The following is a 17,564-nucleotide window of genomic DNA, read 5'->3' as shown; positions in this document are numbered from 1 at the left end:
ATCAACAACCACTTCATAATCTTTAACACACTTCTGTTTTCACCCAGAGTGAAATAAGTGAATAAGAATGTGGCCTCACTTTACCCAAGAAGGAAAGCAAGAATTGTCTTTTGGACAATGACAGCACATCCCTTCAACCAGTTGGCCCAGGTGCTTCCTTTTTTGTCACCTTCCCTTGTCCTTTGCTAATACCTATAACTCTAAAGTCCCAGATCTCCAAAGTTCAGAGTCCTTTGGGGGTTTGGTGAACTCTGGTGCATATTGTTTCAGAAAATCTGAATGTTATAGATTTTCCTTGAAACTTAAATGCAGGCCCCAGAGAGTCAGTGTTAACAGATGGCTCATGTTTAATACCACCAGGAAAACACAAATAAATTCTTCACATGCTCATTTATGACTCACAGAGGAGGCATGTGGCACATCTTTCAATCCTCATTCTATTTTATAAGGGGATGGAGAGATGGCTCAGTGCTTAAGAGCAGTTGTCATTCTTCCAGAAGACTTGGGTTCAACTCCCAGCACCCACATGATGAATAACAATTACAATTTTAGCGTCAGAAGAACTGATGCTTGTACCAGGCATGCAAATGGTGTATATATCACATGGGAGGAAAATGCATGAAAACATATTTTATACCTGTCGAATGTGTGTGTGTGTGTGTGTGTGTGTGTGTGTGTGTGTGTGTGTGGTATAGGTTAGAGGACAACTTTCAGTAGTTCATTTTCTTCTTCTATCACATGGGTTCCAAGAAGAAATCCAGGCTGTCAGGCTTGACAGCAAGTGCCTTTACCCTAGTCCATCCATCTTGCTGGGTCTCTAATTATATTTTTAATTATTCACTGCTTTTGGAGTGGTGGTAGGAACAGAAATAGCAGCAATAAAAATAGAGAAGACAAAAAGAAACTTAAATACTGGTGTTAAGGAGGTTACATCCAGAGTTTGGTATTTTAGGTAGATAGATGTGGCTGCCACTGGGAAGACATTCTTGAAATGATCTTGGGACTTACGTAGACATGACAGACACACACCTAAAGGCAAAGGAGAAGGGAGCTATTTATAGAAATAGTCAAATGAATGATATTACTGGGGGAGAACTGGTCCTGTCATGCAAAGCCATGATCTTTGGTGTGAGGATAAAATTTGAATATTAAAGGGCGGGGACCAATGAAGAGATAACAGTTTTGATTATAGTAAATCACTTACATAAAATGACTTAGGAAATCTTAATTAAAACTTAGCTCAAAGTGGATTCAATATTAACATTTTTCTTGGGAATTAAATTGGCTAAAGAGATTTAATGATAAATGGCAGAGCATCCATTTCTGAAGAGGAGCTTGGAGTGTGCTCTGGGACATAGGCATTATGGATGGTCTTATTTAACATTTTTATAAATGAGGTTGGAAGGGAGGCATGGATAGATGGTAATTAAATAGAGGAAGGCATCCATGTGGGAGATGCTATAAATATCAAACAGGGCTACAGAACACACATGGCAAGAACTCACCTAAATCTGCAGTCAGCTTACCACAGACGAGCTAACCTATTCTGCTAAAACCTCAACTAACCCCTCATAAATTATCAGTCTGTGGAAAGTTTAATAAGTGGACAGAAGTGATGAGTGGGTGTTTAAGAGGCTTAAGCAGTTTCAATCTTGATCTTCTCATTCTCTTAGTTCCGAGTCATAAGGTAACTAAGATAATTAAGAATTAACATGATCTTTGTACATAAGCAAACTTTTTTTGAAGACATTATCAGGAGTCTATGATTAGATTGGGGTGATTTTGACTATAGCATTAGTATTAGACTAACCCTCTGAGTACCCAATCAACACCAACATTTTCCTTTATAAAACTGAAAAGTCAACACAGTTCTTTGAAATTCTCTGCAAAGGTTTGCTGTGGATGGCTCCTATAGTCTGCATTGTTGGGTTGGGTAGAACTAGAGATGACATGTTGACAGCTAAAGTGCTCAGTGCCAATACAATGTAAGTGACTTGTGTCCAAAGTCATTAAGTGAATGTATGTGTATGAAACACATTTCTATTATGGGACAGAGAGAACTGCTTCACAAATTAAAAGTAGATGTGGAAAAAAATCCGACTATATAAAGATGCTAATGGAACACCTCTTATGAAATGAAAGCTAAACTTGTTTAATGCTTTACATATTTTAATAGATAAGTGATGAATACTGAGCTAGCTGTTTCTTTTCCATGGTATATTACAGTTCTTTCCATGCTGTTAAATCATACCCACCCATAATTCTGTTCTGCTATTTTTAAATGTATGTATTCCAGAAGTCCATAGCTTGATTTGATCATTAATGCTATACCTACCTGAGCAACCTGAGTTGGCCATATTACAGACCCTGGTTTTCAGTGAGCAGTTTGTCAATTCCCAATCCACATTTGTGTGATGCTGACACTTGGCTCCTACAAGACACTCACTGTACTGAGGATGAACCCTGGAGTTGTGCACATTTCCATTGGTCACGTCTACCCTGAGCAGAGATAAACTTCCACACAGAGAAAGTAGGTCCAGGAATTAAAGAAAGTATCATTGATACGGATGACCTCATATGCAGTTTTGTCCAAGGTTGAATGATACCGAAATTTCTTAATGCATGAATCAAAACTCTACTTTCGTAAAAGGTAAGTATATTCAAAAGTTTGTCACATTATGAAAAATAATTCTAAATTATATATAAAAAGAGTTTTATAACTGGTTATGAGGCATACTATCATGAAGAATAAGTTAGTCATAAAGAAATTGTCTTGGTTTGTGTAGGGAACATCTCTTTCTTCCCATAATACATTTGGCACCTTTGCTCCCTAACCTTCCTGCATTCCTGCACTATGCAAACTCATGCTTCACCAAACAAGGACCTGGCAACTTCAGATCCATGCCTTGATTGCATTTTCCTCATGTCCTAATAGGAGATCAAAAAAGCAAATCTGACCTGAACTGGTTTTAGGTATAGGAAAAGTAAGTGAAAAAAAAAAAAAAAAAAAAAAAAAAAAGGAAAACTGTGTCCTCCGCTGAATTTTATTTTATCCCTATGTCTTTTTTTTTTTTTTTTTTTTTTGCTGAACATATGATTATAATTATATGCACCATGGGAAAAAACAAGGGTAACAGATGAATAACTTAATACGTCAATCAAGATGGATCCGATCTCTTCTTCATCTGAAATGAAGAAGAGGAAGCCCCAAACAATAACCATGGGCCTGAGTATCTTCACTTAGGTTGCTCTGGCTTCTAGTATTTTTTATAGCTATGAATAAAGGTTTCTTTCTATTTTGTTTTTCAAATATATGCAGGCTTTGTTCTAATTCCTTGAACAAGAAGCCATGAATTTACAAACACCCAACTGTGTGACCCAACAGACATTAATAATTATATTCTTGGCTCATGCCATGGCCTTTGTATAGAATGCCTGTATCCTGATATCTTGGTATGTGGTAAATGTGATCATAAAGTTATCTAACCACCCACAGAGATCTTAATATAAAGATAGTAGCATTACTTTTACTTAGAAATTGAAAGACACTTAGGGAGTGATGAAATGCAAATGACAGACTTTTCCTTTATATTAATTTTTAAATTGTATTTATCTAAATTTTAAATTGAATACATTTTAAAGTGCCTTACTTCTTATTTCTGTTAATATTATCTTTATTATCCAAGTTGATTATTGGAACCATATATAAAGAAAATATAGAGCAATATATAGAGCAATTTGGGGAAATTTTGGTGGTATTTTAAACAATATTTGTCCATTAATGCTCAATTATGGCTCTTCTTACAATGAAGATATGCAAACTAAACTGTAGATGGATGATACCCTAAAACATATAAGCCAGAGCTAGATAATTCTGGAAAATAATCCATTATTTCATGTAGTTTTATAAAACATTTCTAAAAATTGTGCTTGTGTATATGTGTGTGTGTGTGTGTGTGTGTGTGTGTGTGTGAGAGAGAGAGAGAGAGAGAGAGAGATAGAGAATGTAGAGGAAGCATTCATTTCAGGATGAGTGATGAACACTGCAAAGCTCCAAAGCAATGTGGAAGAAGCTACAGGAAAAACGAAATACAAACTTTCATGAAGGATGAAAAATTTTTGCAAAAGGTGAACAAAAAATTTGCAAAAGGGAACAAATAAATTCATGTTGACATTTTGTAATATCAAAATTTTAAAATGACACAATAAATGGCTTGTGAGTGATAGATAGCATTACTACAAAGTTGCTTAGGCATAGATTAGATCCCAGACTTTATCTGAAAGATACAGATATGGCAGGAGGAAGTGGACAAAGAACATAGCAAAGTACCATTGTATCCCATATGCAGTGTAAAGGGGCTGCACAGGTGAAGGCGATTTCATCAGATTGTAATGGACGTCTGAAGACAAGTGATGAGGAAGCCATGGTACTTGTCAAACAGAGCATTGGTATAGGTGAATGATGCAGGTGTCAACACTCTGTTCATAGATGCCAGACTAATATTCATTGCTTATACATATTACACCCTGTCACCCTTGTCATCAAGTGTTGTCAGTCTAGCCTCACATGTGTGCATGTCACACACTTGTCTTTGCCCTGTGTTGTTTGCCCATGGGTACTATGGTGTTTTCACAATGACAAACATATAATGAAACATTTCTAAGGACTTATATCTGTTCAAAAAGCAATGGGTGACTGCCATGAACACTTCTGGGAGGCCTGCACTGAATTGTAAATTGAAACTCACAATGAAACCACAGATTATACTACCAGCATATTATGAAACATTCTCTAGAATGCAGTAAGTTTTGAAAGCCTCTGTGCCAGAGCTAAAAGAGGAAAGGGTTCATTCATGTCATGTGCAACATACAGGAGAATCTCATACAGTATGTGCAATACACAGGGGACTGTGACACACAGGAATCTCAAATGACATGTGTAACACACAGAAGAGTCTCTGTACTGTTTCCTCCACTGTGGTTGTTCAGTGTTGTTTTCAGTATTTGGGGTTGGGAAAGCTGGGGGAGACTGACATGCTTTTAGTTAGTTAGCAAACATGGTTACAAGAGGCAAACAATGGAAGAGAACTATGTTAATGTTTATGTTTTAACTTTATATTTATTTACTTATTTGTATGCATATGAGTGTATATGTATGGGTATATGGGTTATGGCATGCTTGTGAAGGTCAGAGAACAACCTTTAGGATTTGGTTCTCTTTCTTCCATCATATGGGTTTCATAGATTGAACTCCAGCTCTCTTGCTTGATGGTAGGTGCCATTACCGGCTGAGGTTTCCATCGGCACATATGGCCATCTTAAAATAAGATTTTGATTTATTTTTATCTTCTGTTTACTTCCATGTATATATGTGTGATGATTTTGGAGGCCAGAAGAGGGTAACCGATTCCCTGGAATTGGAATCTGCCACCATGTAGGCGCTGGGAACTGGATCTGGGTCTCCTGGAAGAACAGTAAGTACTCTTGAGTGTTTAGTCATCTGTCTAGTCCCCACAGGACTTTGAGGATGAAATTATGAACTAACTTTTTTGTACTCTAAACTATGAATCAAAATTTTGCACACCTGATTTAGGTAACAGAGTATATTTGGAGATGAAAAGTTATGACCAAATTATGAATAGTAAACAAACAACAAAGAATGAAGACTTATTATTTTCTGTGTACTTGCAAACTCTTTTATATTGTAGTTGTCTGGTGAGAGTAAAAAAAAAAGATGTTTTCCAAATTATGTAGCACAAATGACATTATTAATGATGAAATTGTGCTCTAGAGACCCTTTACTAGTGGAGACAGAGTGTTAGAATGTTACATAAGAAAATCCTTTTTTTTAAAATTTTAATTTATTTTTATAATGTGCGATTTTCATGAGAATGCTTCTGTTTTCCTTAGAATTTCAGATCCCCCACCCCACCCCGAGTGTTATTTACTTGAATCTTAACAGGAGATAAATTTGAATCAAACAATAGACCAAAAGGGACAAAGGTAGACAAAAGATTGTATTGTGTTTCTGCTTTCTTCCAGCCAGGTCATATTGAGACTCTCATTTTCTGTTTTGCATTTTAATAGAAGAGATTTCTCTGTTTCTTCCATTGTTTTCATGTTGTCCTTTTAGTGAGAAAACAAGGAAATGAATCCCTCAGGAAAGAAATCATAGGTCACAGAATTGTTCTAATTTTCTCAGATAGTAGTTGCTTTGTTTAGTTTAATTTAATAGAGCAAGATTTTGCATGCCAACACTCTAATAATGCACTGTTTTGTTAGGCAGACATTTCTGCCTAATATAAAGTTTGAAACATAAAATTAATATACTAGATTGCAGTTATCTCAAAACACAGAATTTTTCCTTTACAAAAACCTATTTAACATATACTTAATATGTGAGATTAACCATTCTATTGCTTCAGTAAAAAGAGATATTTCCCCATTGAAACAGGAGTACAATAATATTCTGTATCTTTTCCCTTCAGTGGATTTTCCATCTTCAAACTTCTTTTCCTTTCTTTACATCTCTTTGCTTTTAGAGCAAAGAGAAGCCTGTTGAAGACAGGACTTTAGGCAATGGTGGTTTACAATATCAGATAAAACCCTTTGCAGAAGATGACTGGAAATCTTATGGCTTGAGGTAAATCAGAGACAGAAACTTGTCATGAAAAGTAACCCTTAAGACCATAAATACTAGATGAAGGCCAAATTGTGCAACCCTCATGAGTTACACAAACTGAAGTGAAACCATGCTCAGCAGATGAAGTCTAGACATGTTTTTAAAACTAAGTTTTGAGGATCAAAATTAAAACTCTCGAGTGACATACTGCTCAAGTTAAATATATAAATGAACAAGTAATAAATCAGAGATTATTAAGGAAAACAAAAACAATGATGTGTTAGAATGACATGGAAATTTTTATGCGGAATTTTAGGGATAGTTGTGGAGACTTCTACAATTGGTAAGAGAAGGCCAGCTCAGCTCATCTCCGAGGGATATCAAGGAGGAATTTAGACTTGAAGAGCAGAGGGAAGGGGGCAAACCTGGAAACTTATAGCAGGAGACATCAAAGGCTGGTAATCCTTGACCAGGTGATATGGGTAGGGGTAAAAGAACCTGATCAGATTACCAGGATGGAATCAATCTCTCTCTGACTTGGGATTCTGGCTAAAGCTTGGCTAGCCATGGCAGAGGCAGGGCCCAGGGAATCAGTCCTATATTATCAGAGGAGTTTTTTATGTGAACTGAACTCAGCAAAGACACATCATGAATATTCAAAAGTTTAAGTATCCCAAACAGTATAAAAACACAGATGGATCCATATTTTATAGAGTGTGGAAAACCAAGAGAAAACGTTTAAAACAAGAAGAATATAAATTCAGTTTACAAAAGAAGAAATAACATTAAGTGGTGTGGCTACTTTTCATAAAGCCAGAAGCAAGACATATTCAATATTGTTGGGGCAAGTGTGGGGGGAACTAAAATAAATCAATACTTCCTTTTAACCAACTACCTTGCAAAAATTAAATATATGGAGATATTCTAACAATGTACATAATGAAGATGTCAATGAAAAATCATATAATACGATGATTTAATTAAATGTAGGATGATTAATTAACAGTGCTCAATATCCAGTTCATGGTTAAGTTTTCCACAAACTAGGACCAGATGTGTGCATGTCCTTGCTTATGGAAGAGCATCAAAAAGCAAGTTCATAGTTCACAACTATTTGATGGTGGAATGCAGACATTTCTTTCCTAATATTCAGAAGGAGAAATGCCCATCTACACTTTGCCTATGAGTTTTGCCCTGGGATATGCTCATGGGTCCAGACCTGTGGTGGGCTTGGACAACTCCACACTGAGCTTCCTTCTCAGACACAGATGGCTGGTGCTACAGTACTGATTCTCTTGCAAGCAAAACTTGATACATGCAGGATGGTGGTGTCTGATTATGCCAATCCACCAGACAAAACCAGAATCACTTGAGAAATACTTTAAAAGTACTTTTCTGGGAAAAGTTAAGAAAATCCTATGGTATATTAAATAATTGAAGGATGTTGTGCTAAATGTCTATAGTATCTGCCTCCATTATTGGCTATAATGAGGATTCCTTTTTCCTGATGCAGCTAATCAAAATGAAACTTGAATAAATGCTGGTCTCCAGGATAGAAATGGGAGTTGGGAAAGCAAGCAGGCCTCATAAGACAGATAATTATCCATAGAGACAGAGTCACCAGGAGAAGACTGGATGCTGCAGTTGGGGGAAAAAACAAAAAACAAAAACAAACAAACAAACAAAAAAACCCCAAAAAACACTTTGAGGGTTTCTACCAATCCCAATAAAACCAGTAGAAGGCAGAAAGATTTTTTTTTTTTTTTAGTGAAATGCAAATATTAGGAAACCAAGTGAAAGATACCCAAAGTTGATAGGGTGCTTATTGCAGGAAACTATAACTGTTTTCTGGCTGAAGGGCATTATGGGATGCTACTGTTTTATTATCTACTTTCATGCTTCAGACATTGCAGACTTAATTTTGTAGTGATAGAAACAATAAATAACATACTTTACATTCTGTATCCATACCTCTTAGAATAATAAAAAAGTGTCACCTAGAGGTCTTATTGCCATTTAATATATGAGATTTCCAGTCTTGCATCCTTTCTTGTCACTTTCTTAACTTGGTCCTGGGTCTGACACACCAGGATCTCAAAGTTGGAGTCTTTGGACCCAATACCAAATTGAGTCTTTGAAGCTTAAAAGTTGTAACAGGCTACTGTCTATGCCTCAACTCTTCAGCACAGTATAACAACTAAAGATAATGGGCTTCTCATGTAGAGTATGTGTTTAATAATATATAGTACCCAGTTATATGTCTATCATGAGTTAGATGCCTAAGTATAAGTAGCATATGCTATTCATTTCTTAGGAACTACCAGAAGAAGAAAACAAGGAATGAAATTATGAGGACACTATCCTGTGGGGAGTTTGGAGTGCTTCATTCATTTTCTCTGGCAATTTCAAATTCATTTATTAGAGTTTCACTAATTCACAAAACTCAGACTCTGAGACTGGAGACTGAGATCTGAAGTGCTCAGATGCTCTTGAATTCTCTCACATTCAGCTTGCATTTTTATTATAATAAATAAGGAGTTGTCAAACTAGACCTTCATCAAATCCCTCTCTTAAGCATCTATAACCCATGTGTACCAGGATACCTTAGTATCTTCTTTTTTTCTTTTTTGAGGAAGCCTCAGATTTGCAAAGCCAAATCTAAGCTGCTTTTCTATGCAACATAATTCTTCACCAACCAATTTACAGATGAACTGACATACATATAGCAGTCTTAACCTATTGCCCTCTGAAACATGCAGAGTTAAAAGCTAAGCAAAGTAGGTACTCTGGGAGAGGTGATGACCAAGTAAAAACTCTTTGATAGAAGTGTAGTCACACAAGAATCAGTCTGAGACAAGATGACAGAAGAGCCTTTGGTAATAACAATGTGGGAAGATCAAGGCAATATATTTAACATAGTAAAAAGAAAGCAAGTATTTCACTCTCCCACCATTTTGAACCTCTCTCCAGGTAGAACTGGTGTCCGGATACTTCAGGCAGTTGTTACACCTATACTCCTTACATCCACCTCTGCAAGAACACGGATTTGCACTTGCCTTGGAATGCTAAGCATCCTGACAGAATCACAGAGTTCTAATTATCCAGGAAGACCTCCTATCTCCCTGATCCTTAACAGGTGTCACACAGATTGCGGACTGAAAGAAACATTTTCGAGACACATTATAGATATAATGATGTGTGGTGTGGGTCCACGTGAATGTAGCTATATGCCATGAGTGAAATTGAGATGAGGCAGGTAGAAAGAAGGTGGCTCATTACAGCTGTGTAGAAATGTGCACTGATGCATGCAGCCTGATAATTTTGTCAGTGAGGTGAATGAATGGAGTAAAGCAATAGAATAAAGAGCAGACATATAGCATAGAACACACAAATCCCTGGGTTCTCTCCCAGCACCACATAAACTCAACATGGTGGTACCTGTCTATAATTCCAGCATTATGCATGTGGAGCCATGAGCATCAGGAATTCAATGACAATCTGCTATTCAGTCAGCCTAGGTATAATGCTTAAATTTCAGCCTAGATATAGAAGGCTAAAGATAATATTATCCAAAATTTGGCTCATTACTCATTCATGCTGGATTCAAGATGGTCTGTTAGAGCATTCAAGAATAAACCCATAGCTGTGGTTTAAAACTGAAAGTTTTGAACTACTTCTGGCTTCATTCTTCAGGTACAACTTCCTGTAGGCTAGGATAGCTACCACCTAACAAAGACACTGCAATCAGAGATGGACCTGGGCTTCTACAGGCCAAACAAGCTTAGAACACAGACAGTGACATTACTGAACCTATAATGAAGACTTACTCTTTGGGAACATGACATCATGTTATTAAGCAACAAGCCAAATGGCTGCTCTCTGGCAGGTCAGGGGTGTCAATGGTGAGATGAGGGAGTGCAGAAATGGGTCAGAACTTCATATGGCATTTGTAGACTTGCTTTGTTTTCAACTTTCCTCTCTGTGGGAAATCAATTTCATTTTTATCTCTAGTCTCTTGCTGGATGATTTACAGCCACACAGTCCTTTCAGCATACACCAGGAATAACATTACAAATACTAATTATGAACCTTAAATTTTTGTCTTTTAAATAATTAAAAAAAAACTTGAAGGCATACAGACACAAACAACAGTCTGTCTTCATAATCTGCATGGTTCAGGGAAATACACACAATATAAATCTTTAAATGCAAAGCAAGATCTGTTTTAGAAACAGATACATAAGGGAAATTAACTTTTGTAGACCTCAAATGCCGGAAATAAGCTTTTGATCCCTGAGGGCAAACATTTTTGAGCTACGCTTCACCACGTAATTACTATCGTTTTCTTAGTTAAACTTTCACATTCCCTGATGGCTGGTTTTCTATATAAACTTACTTTTACTTATAATTACATTATTATAGAGATGAGAATCAGGTCTAATTAAATAAAAACATGAAAATAATAGTCATTCCCTTATCTGCTACCTTTGAAAGATGCCTTTTAAAAGAAAAATGTGCTTGGTCCAAAGACTGACTAGAATCAAAGGGCACATGCTTACAAATTCCCGTCCTGCATCTCCATTCATGGAGGCTGATTTCTGCCAGTCTGTTCTTTTGTCTCAAATACATACATTCAGCACCTACTCTGTTAATCAGCTGCTACACACAGGTACTATGGCTATGCAAATGAACTAATTACAGGTCTGCTCTCAAAATAAATGAGCTAGAACTAATCCCTCAGTATGAGAAGTGCCATACAAGTATGTGAAGAACATTTACGGATCAGTGCGAAGTCTTTCCTTCATGATCACATACAGTGAGCGTGCAGAGAGATTCTCACTCACAAACTGCATTATTCATTTCCATTTGATCCCAGAAACTCCAAGACTGAGTAAAAGAAGGGTTATATGGCTTCCACTCCATACTGAAGAATAAGTGGACAATGGCAGTTCATCAGAACATGTATTTCTTGCACAGAAAATATTCCTAGCACATACTGGCATTGCAACAGCAAATATAGATAAAGAGGTGATGAACTCTGAAAGTTTGGATCTGGGATGAGGAAAAGAGGAACACAAGAAAATTTCAGATGTTTATAAGGGGGTCTATCTGGCTTTTAAATAGAGGGTAAGTTACACATAGAGTATGAGTTCATGTGTGTGCACACGTACAGGTGTTTGGTGTTTGTGTGTGTGACTGTGAACATGCATGGTTACTTGCACAGGTGTGTTAATACAGATGTATAGGTGTGTGTATACATGCAGAAGTGTTTGTAAACATGTGAGCATGCTTATGTTCATTCTTATGCTTTCTATGTAATTCATGTGTGTACGTGTATATGTACACCTGTGTGCATGTATGTGTATATCTATGTGCACATGGACCTATATGTGTTTGTGCACACACTGAGACAGCTGACATCCTGGTAGAAATATTTTCTCACCACATCATACTGTTGGCAGATGAAGTGCTTTGCTCCTGAGAACCAAGCATTGAAGCTACTTAATTCTTAGGAGCAAACTACTAACAACTGAACTAAAGGATGATGGCTTAGGGGGAAAAGAAAGTAAAAAGGGATAGAGAAGATAGCAAACGTACAAAACCCATCCCTAGGAAGGAAGAGATCAGGACGAAAAATTAATTCAAGGAAATGAAAATGGGGAAGTTGGGGATAGAGGCCAGAGATGAAGTTAAATGAAGTTCTAAGGCCAACATCATGAAGACTACTTCAAAACATCCTGATGTATTTATCTCATGACAAACTATGCACTAACATCTAACACTACTTACTTTGTCATTATTCAGGATATATAAATAATTTACAATAATTTGTTGCCAGATACTGTAGTGAGAATACAGGATTGTGGCCTTCCTGGCCTGAAAGTGACTTAATCAAATCAGGCCTAACCCTCAGGATTGGAGAAGGTTTAGGCCTAGGTCTCTTCAGGTGAACCCTAGGTTGCCCAGGTGAACCCAGTAATCACCTATGCTTTGCCCTTTGAGATGTACATTCAGAAACTCTAAAGTGAAACTTATAGGCTGTCTTCCTAATGAGTTTCCTAGAAAAATGTTGAACAGATGGCTTGGAAAATACAACAATCAACTACACTTCAGATTCTTAAAAATCCTCATAGATAGATATTTTCAAGTCTTTATGTCTTCTACTCCAAATAGTCACAATACTAAAGGAATTTTCAATGGCTTGTAATTATTTAAATGTGAGCATATAAAATGTAAAAAATAAAACAGAGAACATAATTATGTCTGACTCACATGTTTTCAAAAGAACCATTTACTCTTTAATCTAAAATTTATCTCCTGTACTAAATTCATTTTAATCCAGGTATGCAATATCTAATATGTAATATCTAATAAATCCACTGATAAATTAATGCAATCTTTTATGTTTTTCAACAAAGGAAACAGCCTATTTCCACAACAGTGAAAGGTAATTTGAACACATAAATTATGTACTGAAACACCAATTTACCATATTCAGTAAATTAATATTTAAAAAAAAAACAAAATATCAGCAGGTCAAACAATTTTTAGTATGTAGTAGTTACTTCATACCCCATATATATTTTATATGTTCACTATTAGTGTATGTGTTATATGAATGCATGTGTATATGCATGAATATTTCTTGATGTGGTTCAGTCCTTCTACCATGGTTTCTGGGTATCAAACATAGGACATGTAGCTTTGTGCATGAAGTGTTTTTACCCACTGAGCCATCCTGTTTCCAGCCCAGGATATCCATTTTTATTTGAAACACTAACATCAACTAGAATTTTCTAAAGCTGTGCCATTTGTATATCTGAATCTAATTTTTATTTCCTAGGAAGAACAGTGTGTGATGCTCTGGGAATGGCTTCTGCAAGTTCATCAACCATCCAGTGGATTTACCTGAATGACACTGTCCCCAGGACTCATATCTGTGTAAACGTATACATCATAGGAGATTTCGGGAAAAGTTGGTGTGTTATCATTTGCGTCCATCACTCGGATATTGACCACAACTGGTTCACTTTCTTGTACACCATCAAATGCTGTTATCTGTGGAGAAACAGAACAGATTTAGTGGAGAGGACACATGAACATAAGAACAAAGAAATTACTCTAACATACTAATACATTTTTAATGTGATTTAAAAATATGCTAGGCTTTGTTTTCAATAAAATGAACTAGTAAGACATGAATTACAAATATCTAAAGTGTTTCAATGTGTCAAGAGCAATTACCATCTTATTCCTGCCAGAATGGCTAAAATTAGAAACACCAATGACAACTTACGCTAGAGAGGATGTGGAGAAAAGGGAACACCCCTCCACTGCTGATGGGATTGCAAACTTGTACAGCCATTTTGAAGATCAATATGGTAGTTCTTCGGGAAAATGGGAATCAGTCAACCACAGGATCCAGCAATCCCACTCTTAGGCATATTCCCAAAAGATCCACATCCATGCAATAAAGACATCTGTTCAACTATGTTCACAGCAGCATTATTTGTAATAGCAAGAACCTGGAAGCAACCTAGATGCCCTTCAACTGAAGAATGGATAAAGAAAATGTGGGACATTTACACAATAGAATACTACTCTGGGGGAAAAAACAAAACAAAACAAAAAGAATGGAATCTTGAAATTTGCAGACAAGAGGATGGCACTTGAAGAAACCATCCTGAATGAGGTAACCCAGTCACAAAAAGAGGAACATGGTATGTACTCAATCATATATGGATTTTAGAAATAAAGCAAAGGATCACCAGCCTATAATCCACACTGCCAGAGAAACTAGGATACAAGGAGGATTCTAAGAGATTCATACAAGGTCCCTCACAGAAGGGAAAAGGAGCAAGATCTCCTGAGCATATGGGGGGGGAGGCAGTGAGTCAAGAGGGAGCTAGGAGAAATAAAAGGGGAGGAGAGAAAAGCACATGGGACTAAAAAAAAGACAAGAGGAGAGAGAGAGACATTCATACATACACACACACACACACACACACAGAGAGAGAGAGAGAAAGAGAGAGAGAGATACCATAAAAGAAGGACCCATTATAGGTTTGAAGAGAAAACTTACTCTAGAGAAATGTCCAGAGACCTACAAGACTGATCCCAACTAACAATTTGAGTAACAGTTGAAAGGCTACCATAAATGCCCTTCTCTGATAATGAGATTGTTTACTAACTTTCCACCACCATAGAGCCTTCATCTAGTAGCTAAACACTGAGTGTAACTGGAATCCAGATGTAAAGAGGGAAGACAAGACCAGGCTACAGAAACACACAGAGACAGCTGACCTGAACAAGGAGGAGCTAACAGTCCCCCAGACTGATAGCTGGGAGTCCAGCATGGGACTGACTCAGACACACTGAACATGGGTCTCAGTTAGAAGGCCTGGACAGTCTAAGGGACCTCTGACAGTGGAACATGGATGTATTCCTCATGCATGGAGGGATACTCCCTTAACCCAGAGGCATGAGGAAGGGCCTAGTCCCTACTCCAAATGACTTGACAGATTTTGCTGACCTCTCCTGGAAGGCATTTCCCTCCCTGTGGAGTGGGAGTGGGTGGGATGGAAGGGTGGTCAGGGGCATGGGAGGGAGGGAAAGAGGGAAGGAGCGAGGTAGGGAGAGAGGGATGGAGTAAGAACAAAAAAAAAATAAAAAATAAAAAAGAAGAAGAAGATGATGATGAAGAAGAAAACACAAGTTCTAAAGATAAGGAGAGGGGAGTTGTGCCCCCAAGTCTCTGCATGATTCATTAAATCATGCACTCTTCATTTTAAATTTGTTAAATGTGGATGCCTGTGGTGATCAATCTGCTGCGGACAGATTCTGGTATGATGGAACTCGAACTACATTTGCTCAAGTCAAATGGAAAGATCCATGCACTAAGCAATGGAAAGGGCCTGATCCTGTCCTAATATGGGGTTGAGGGCATGTTTGTGTTTTCTCGCAGGAAGAAAATGAAGCCCGGTGGCTGCCAGACTGTTTGATGAGATGTGTAGAATAGAGGGAAACCAGACCTGAGACCACCTTGTTAACCTATCCAAGCCAATTCGAGTTAGACTTGCTGAACCTGGGTTCCAAGAAAGAAAGAAAACAATTGGTCGAGATTTTCAGAAGGAAATGAGATTAGAGACTTTCAGTTTGGTTTGAGACTTCTAGTTTCTCAACAAACCTGCTGCACTGATCAGTTCGCTACACTACATCTTGGGACAACTGAAAGCTATTGTGAATGTGGTGTTGGGCAAAAGTCCATTTTCAGTATTTGAGCAGACAATGAACAAAAGTTTTGAAGTTAATACTTTAGTATTCAAGGGCTGTGGTATCTCAAACTTATCTTTGGAAATTATAAGCAGCAGTGCATTGGACTTTAAAGAGGGAAAAAGAAAGGGTTTAGAATTGGGCAGTTATTCATACTTCACCATGGGAAAATTTTATTGTCCTTTGATTGAATTGAAATTTTGAGAATTGTAATTTAGTCAATTATGTGTCAATTGTTAATAAGCATACTGGAATCATCAATGTTTACAACCCTTGCTATACTGGATATGCTATTGATGAAAAAGTCAACTCATTCTGTTAAGATTTAGACATGGTGCTTATGAATCTTTAGATACAATGCAACTAAATAGGCAGATTTAGATTTTGATATAGCAAAATTCACTCAAGACATCTCAGACCAATTTTAAAAGGCCATTTTATCTTGATTCATCCACTTCTTTTTCAGGAGATGCTGTAGCCACACAAGCATATGCATTATCGAGCTTGCTTGTGAACTCTCGATGAAAAGTTGGCTCAGGTGTGTTGGCATCGAGCTATGCACTGTCTCCTAATGTAGTTTATTACAGAGGCTGGTAGTCAGAGATGGATAAAGTCTTTTTGTCTTCAAGCTACCCAAGACAGGACATACATGATGGAATGTGTGCTTCCCATTACGGATAAGGCTGGAAGGTTGAAGAAGACTACCTAAGACAGACACATTCATCTTTCCTGTAGCAGAAGCACAGGTACTTTTTAATTATATTAAGAAGAGGGAATTTGTGGGTGCCCATAAAGATGGCTGCACTCCATCTTGGCACAAGGACAGAGTTTAAAGCTGTCAGCAAATCACAAGACCTAAAGGTCAAAGGTGTGGCTATAGAAGGTTGCTTTGTCGGTCTTAGTCTAAATAACAACAGACCTGAATCTGAGGTGTGGCTACTCCTGACTGTCAAGGCTAGGGAAGGAGAATTTGAATCTGAGGTATGGCTATGCCTGACCTCAAGGCTAGGGAACAACAAGTTGGAGCTAAGGTATGGCTACTGAACCCTTAGACTAAGTGAGAAAGAAAAGTCTCTTCCATTTACATGATACTGTGTTCCCCTTTTTGGTTAAGGGATATAAGAGTTGTGACAAAAAAAACTCATGGTATTTCAGTATTGACTGATCTGCCCTCCTGATCTAAAAAAAAAAAAAAAAAAGAAGCAATTACTGAGGACTCCACATTTGTACAAGAATTTTTAAATAATAAGATATGGAAAGGTTTTAGAAGCTTACAGTGGACCAATGACATTGCTGACACTTTAAAGTTCAATACATTGGTTGCTGTTGTTTTTCAGACTGGAATCCTATAGCTCCAGCAGACCTCAAACTCATATAGTTGAGAATGGCTTTGAATTTGATCATCTATCTCCTAATTCTGTCTCCTAATAGGATTATAGGCATGCACCACCACATTTGATTTATGCAAATATGGGGACTGAACCTAGGACTTAATGGATGCTGGGCAAGTACTCTACCAACAGAGCTATACCCCCCAGTCATAGTTACAATTCAATACCTAATATATATAACTGAAATTTTTTTGTTCATGATCATACAATTTGCATACAAGACAATTATTTCACAATCAGCATTGTTAGTTAAGAAATTGCAGGCCCTAGATATGCAA

The 17,564-nt window shown here is 37.3% G+C and overlaps 1 protein-coding gene across 1 annotated transcript in view; it reads right to left on the bottom strand.

Moving 5' to 3' along the window:
• Positions 1-17,564, bottom strand: part of Pcdh15 (protocadherin related 15) — a 586,560-nt gene that overhangs the window by 258,958 nt on the left and 310,038 nt on the right. Inside the window, exon 13 of the mRNA XM_051186893.1 lies at positions 13,532-13,681. Within this exon, the coding sequence (XP_051042850.1) occupies positions 13,532-13,681 (150 nt within the window). The remainder of the gene's footprint in view (positions 1-13,531; positions 13,682-17,564) is intronic.

Source organism: Phodopus roborovskii, unplaced genomic scaffold, assembly GCF_943737965.1.
Source record: "Phodopus roborovskii unplaced genomic scaffold, PHOROB, whole genome shotgun sequence".
Lineage (NCBI taxonomy): Eukaryota > Metazoa > Chordata > Mammalia > Rodentia > Cricetidae > Phodopus > Phodopus roborovskii.
Note: the sequence above shows the minus strand (reverse complement) of the source record. Positions and strands in the feature narration are given on the sequence as shown.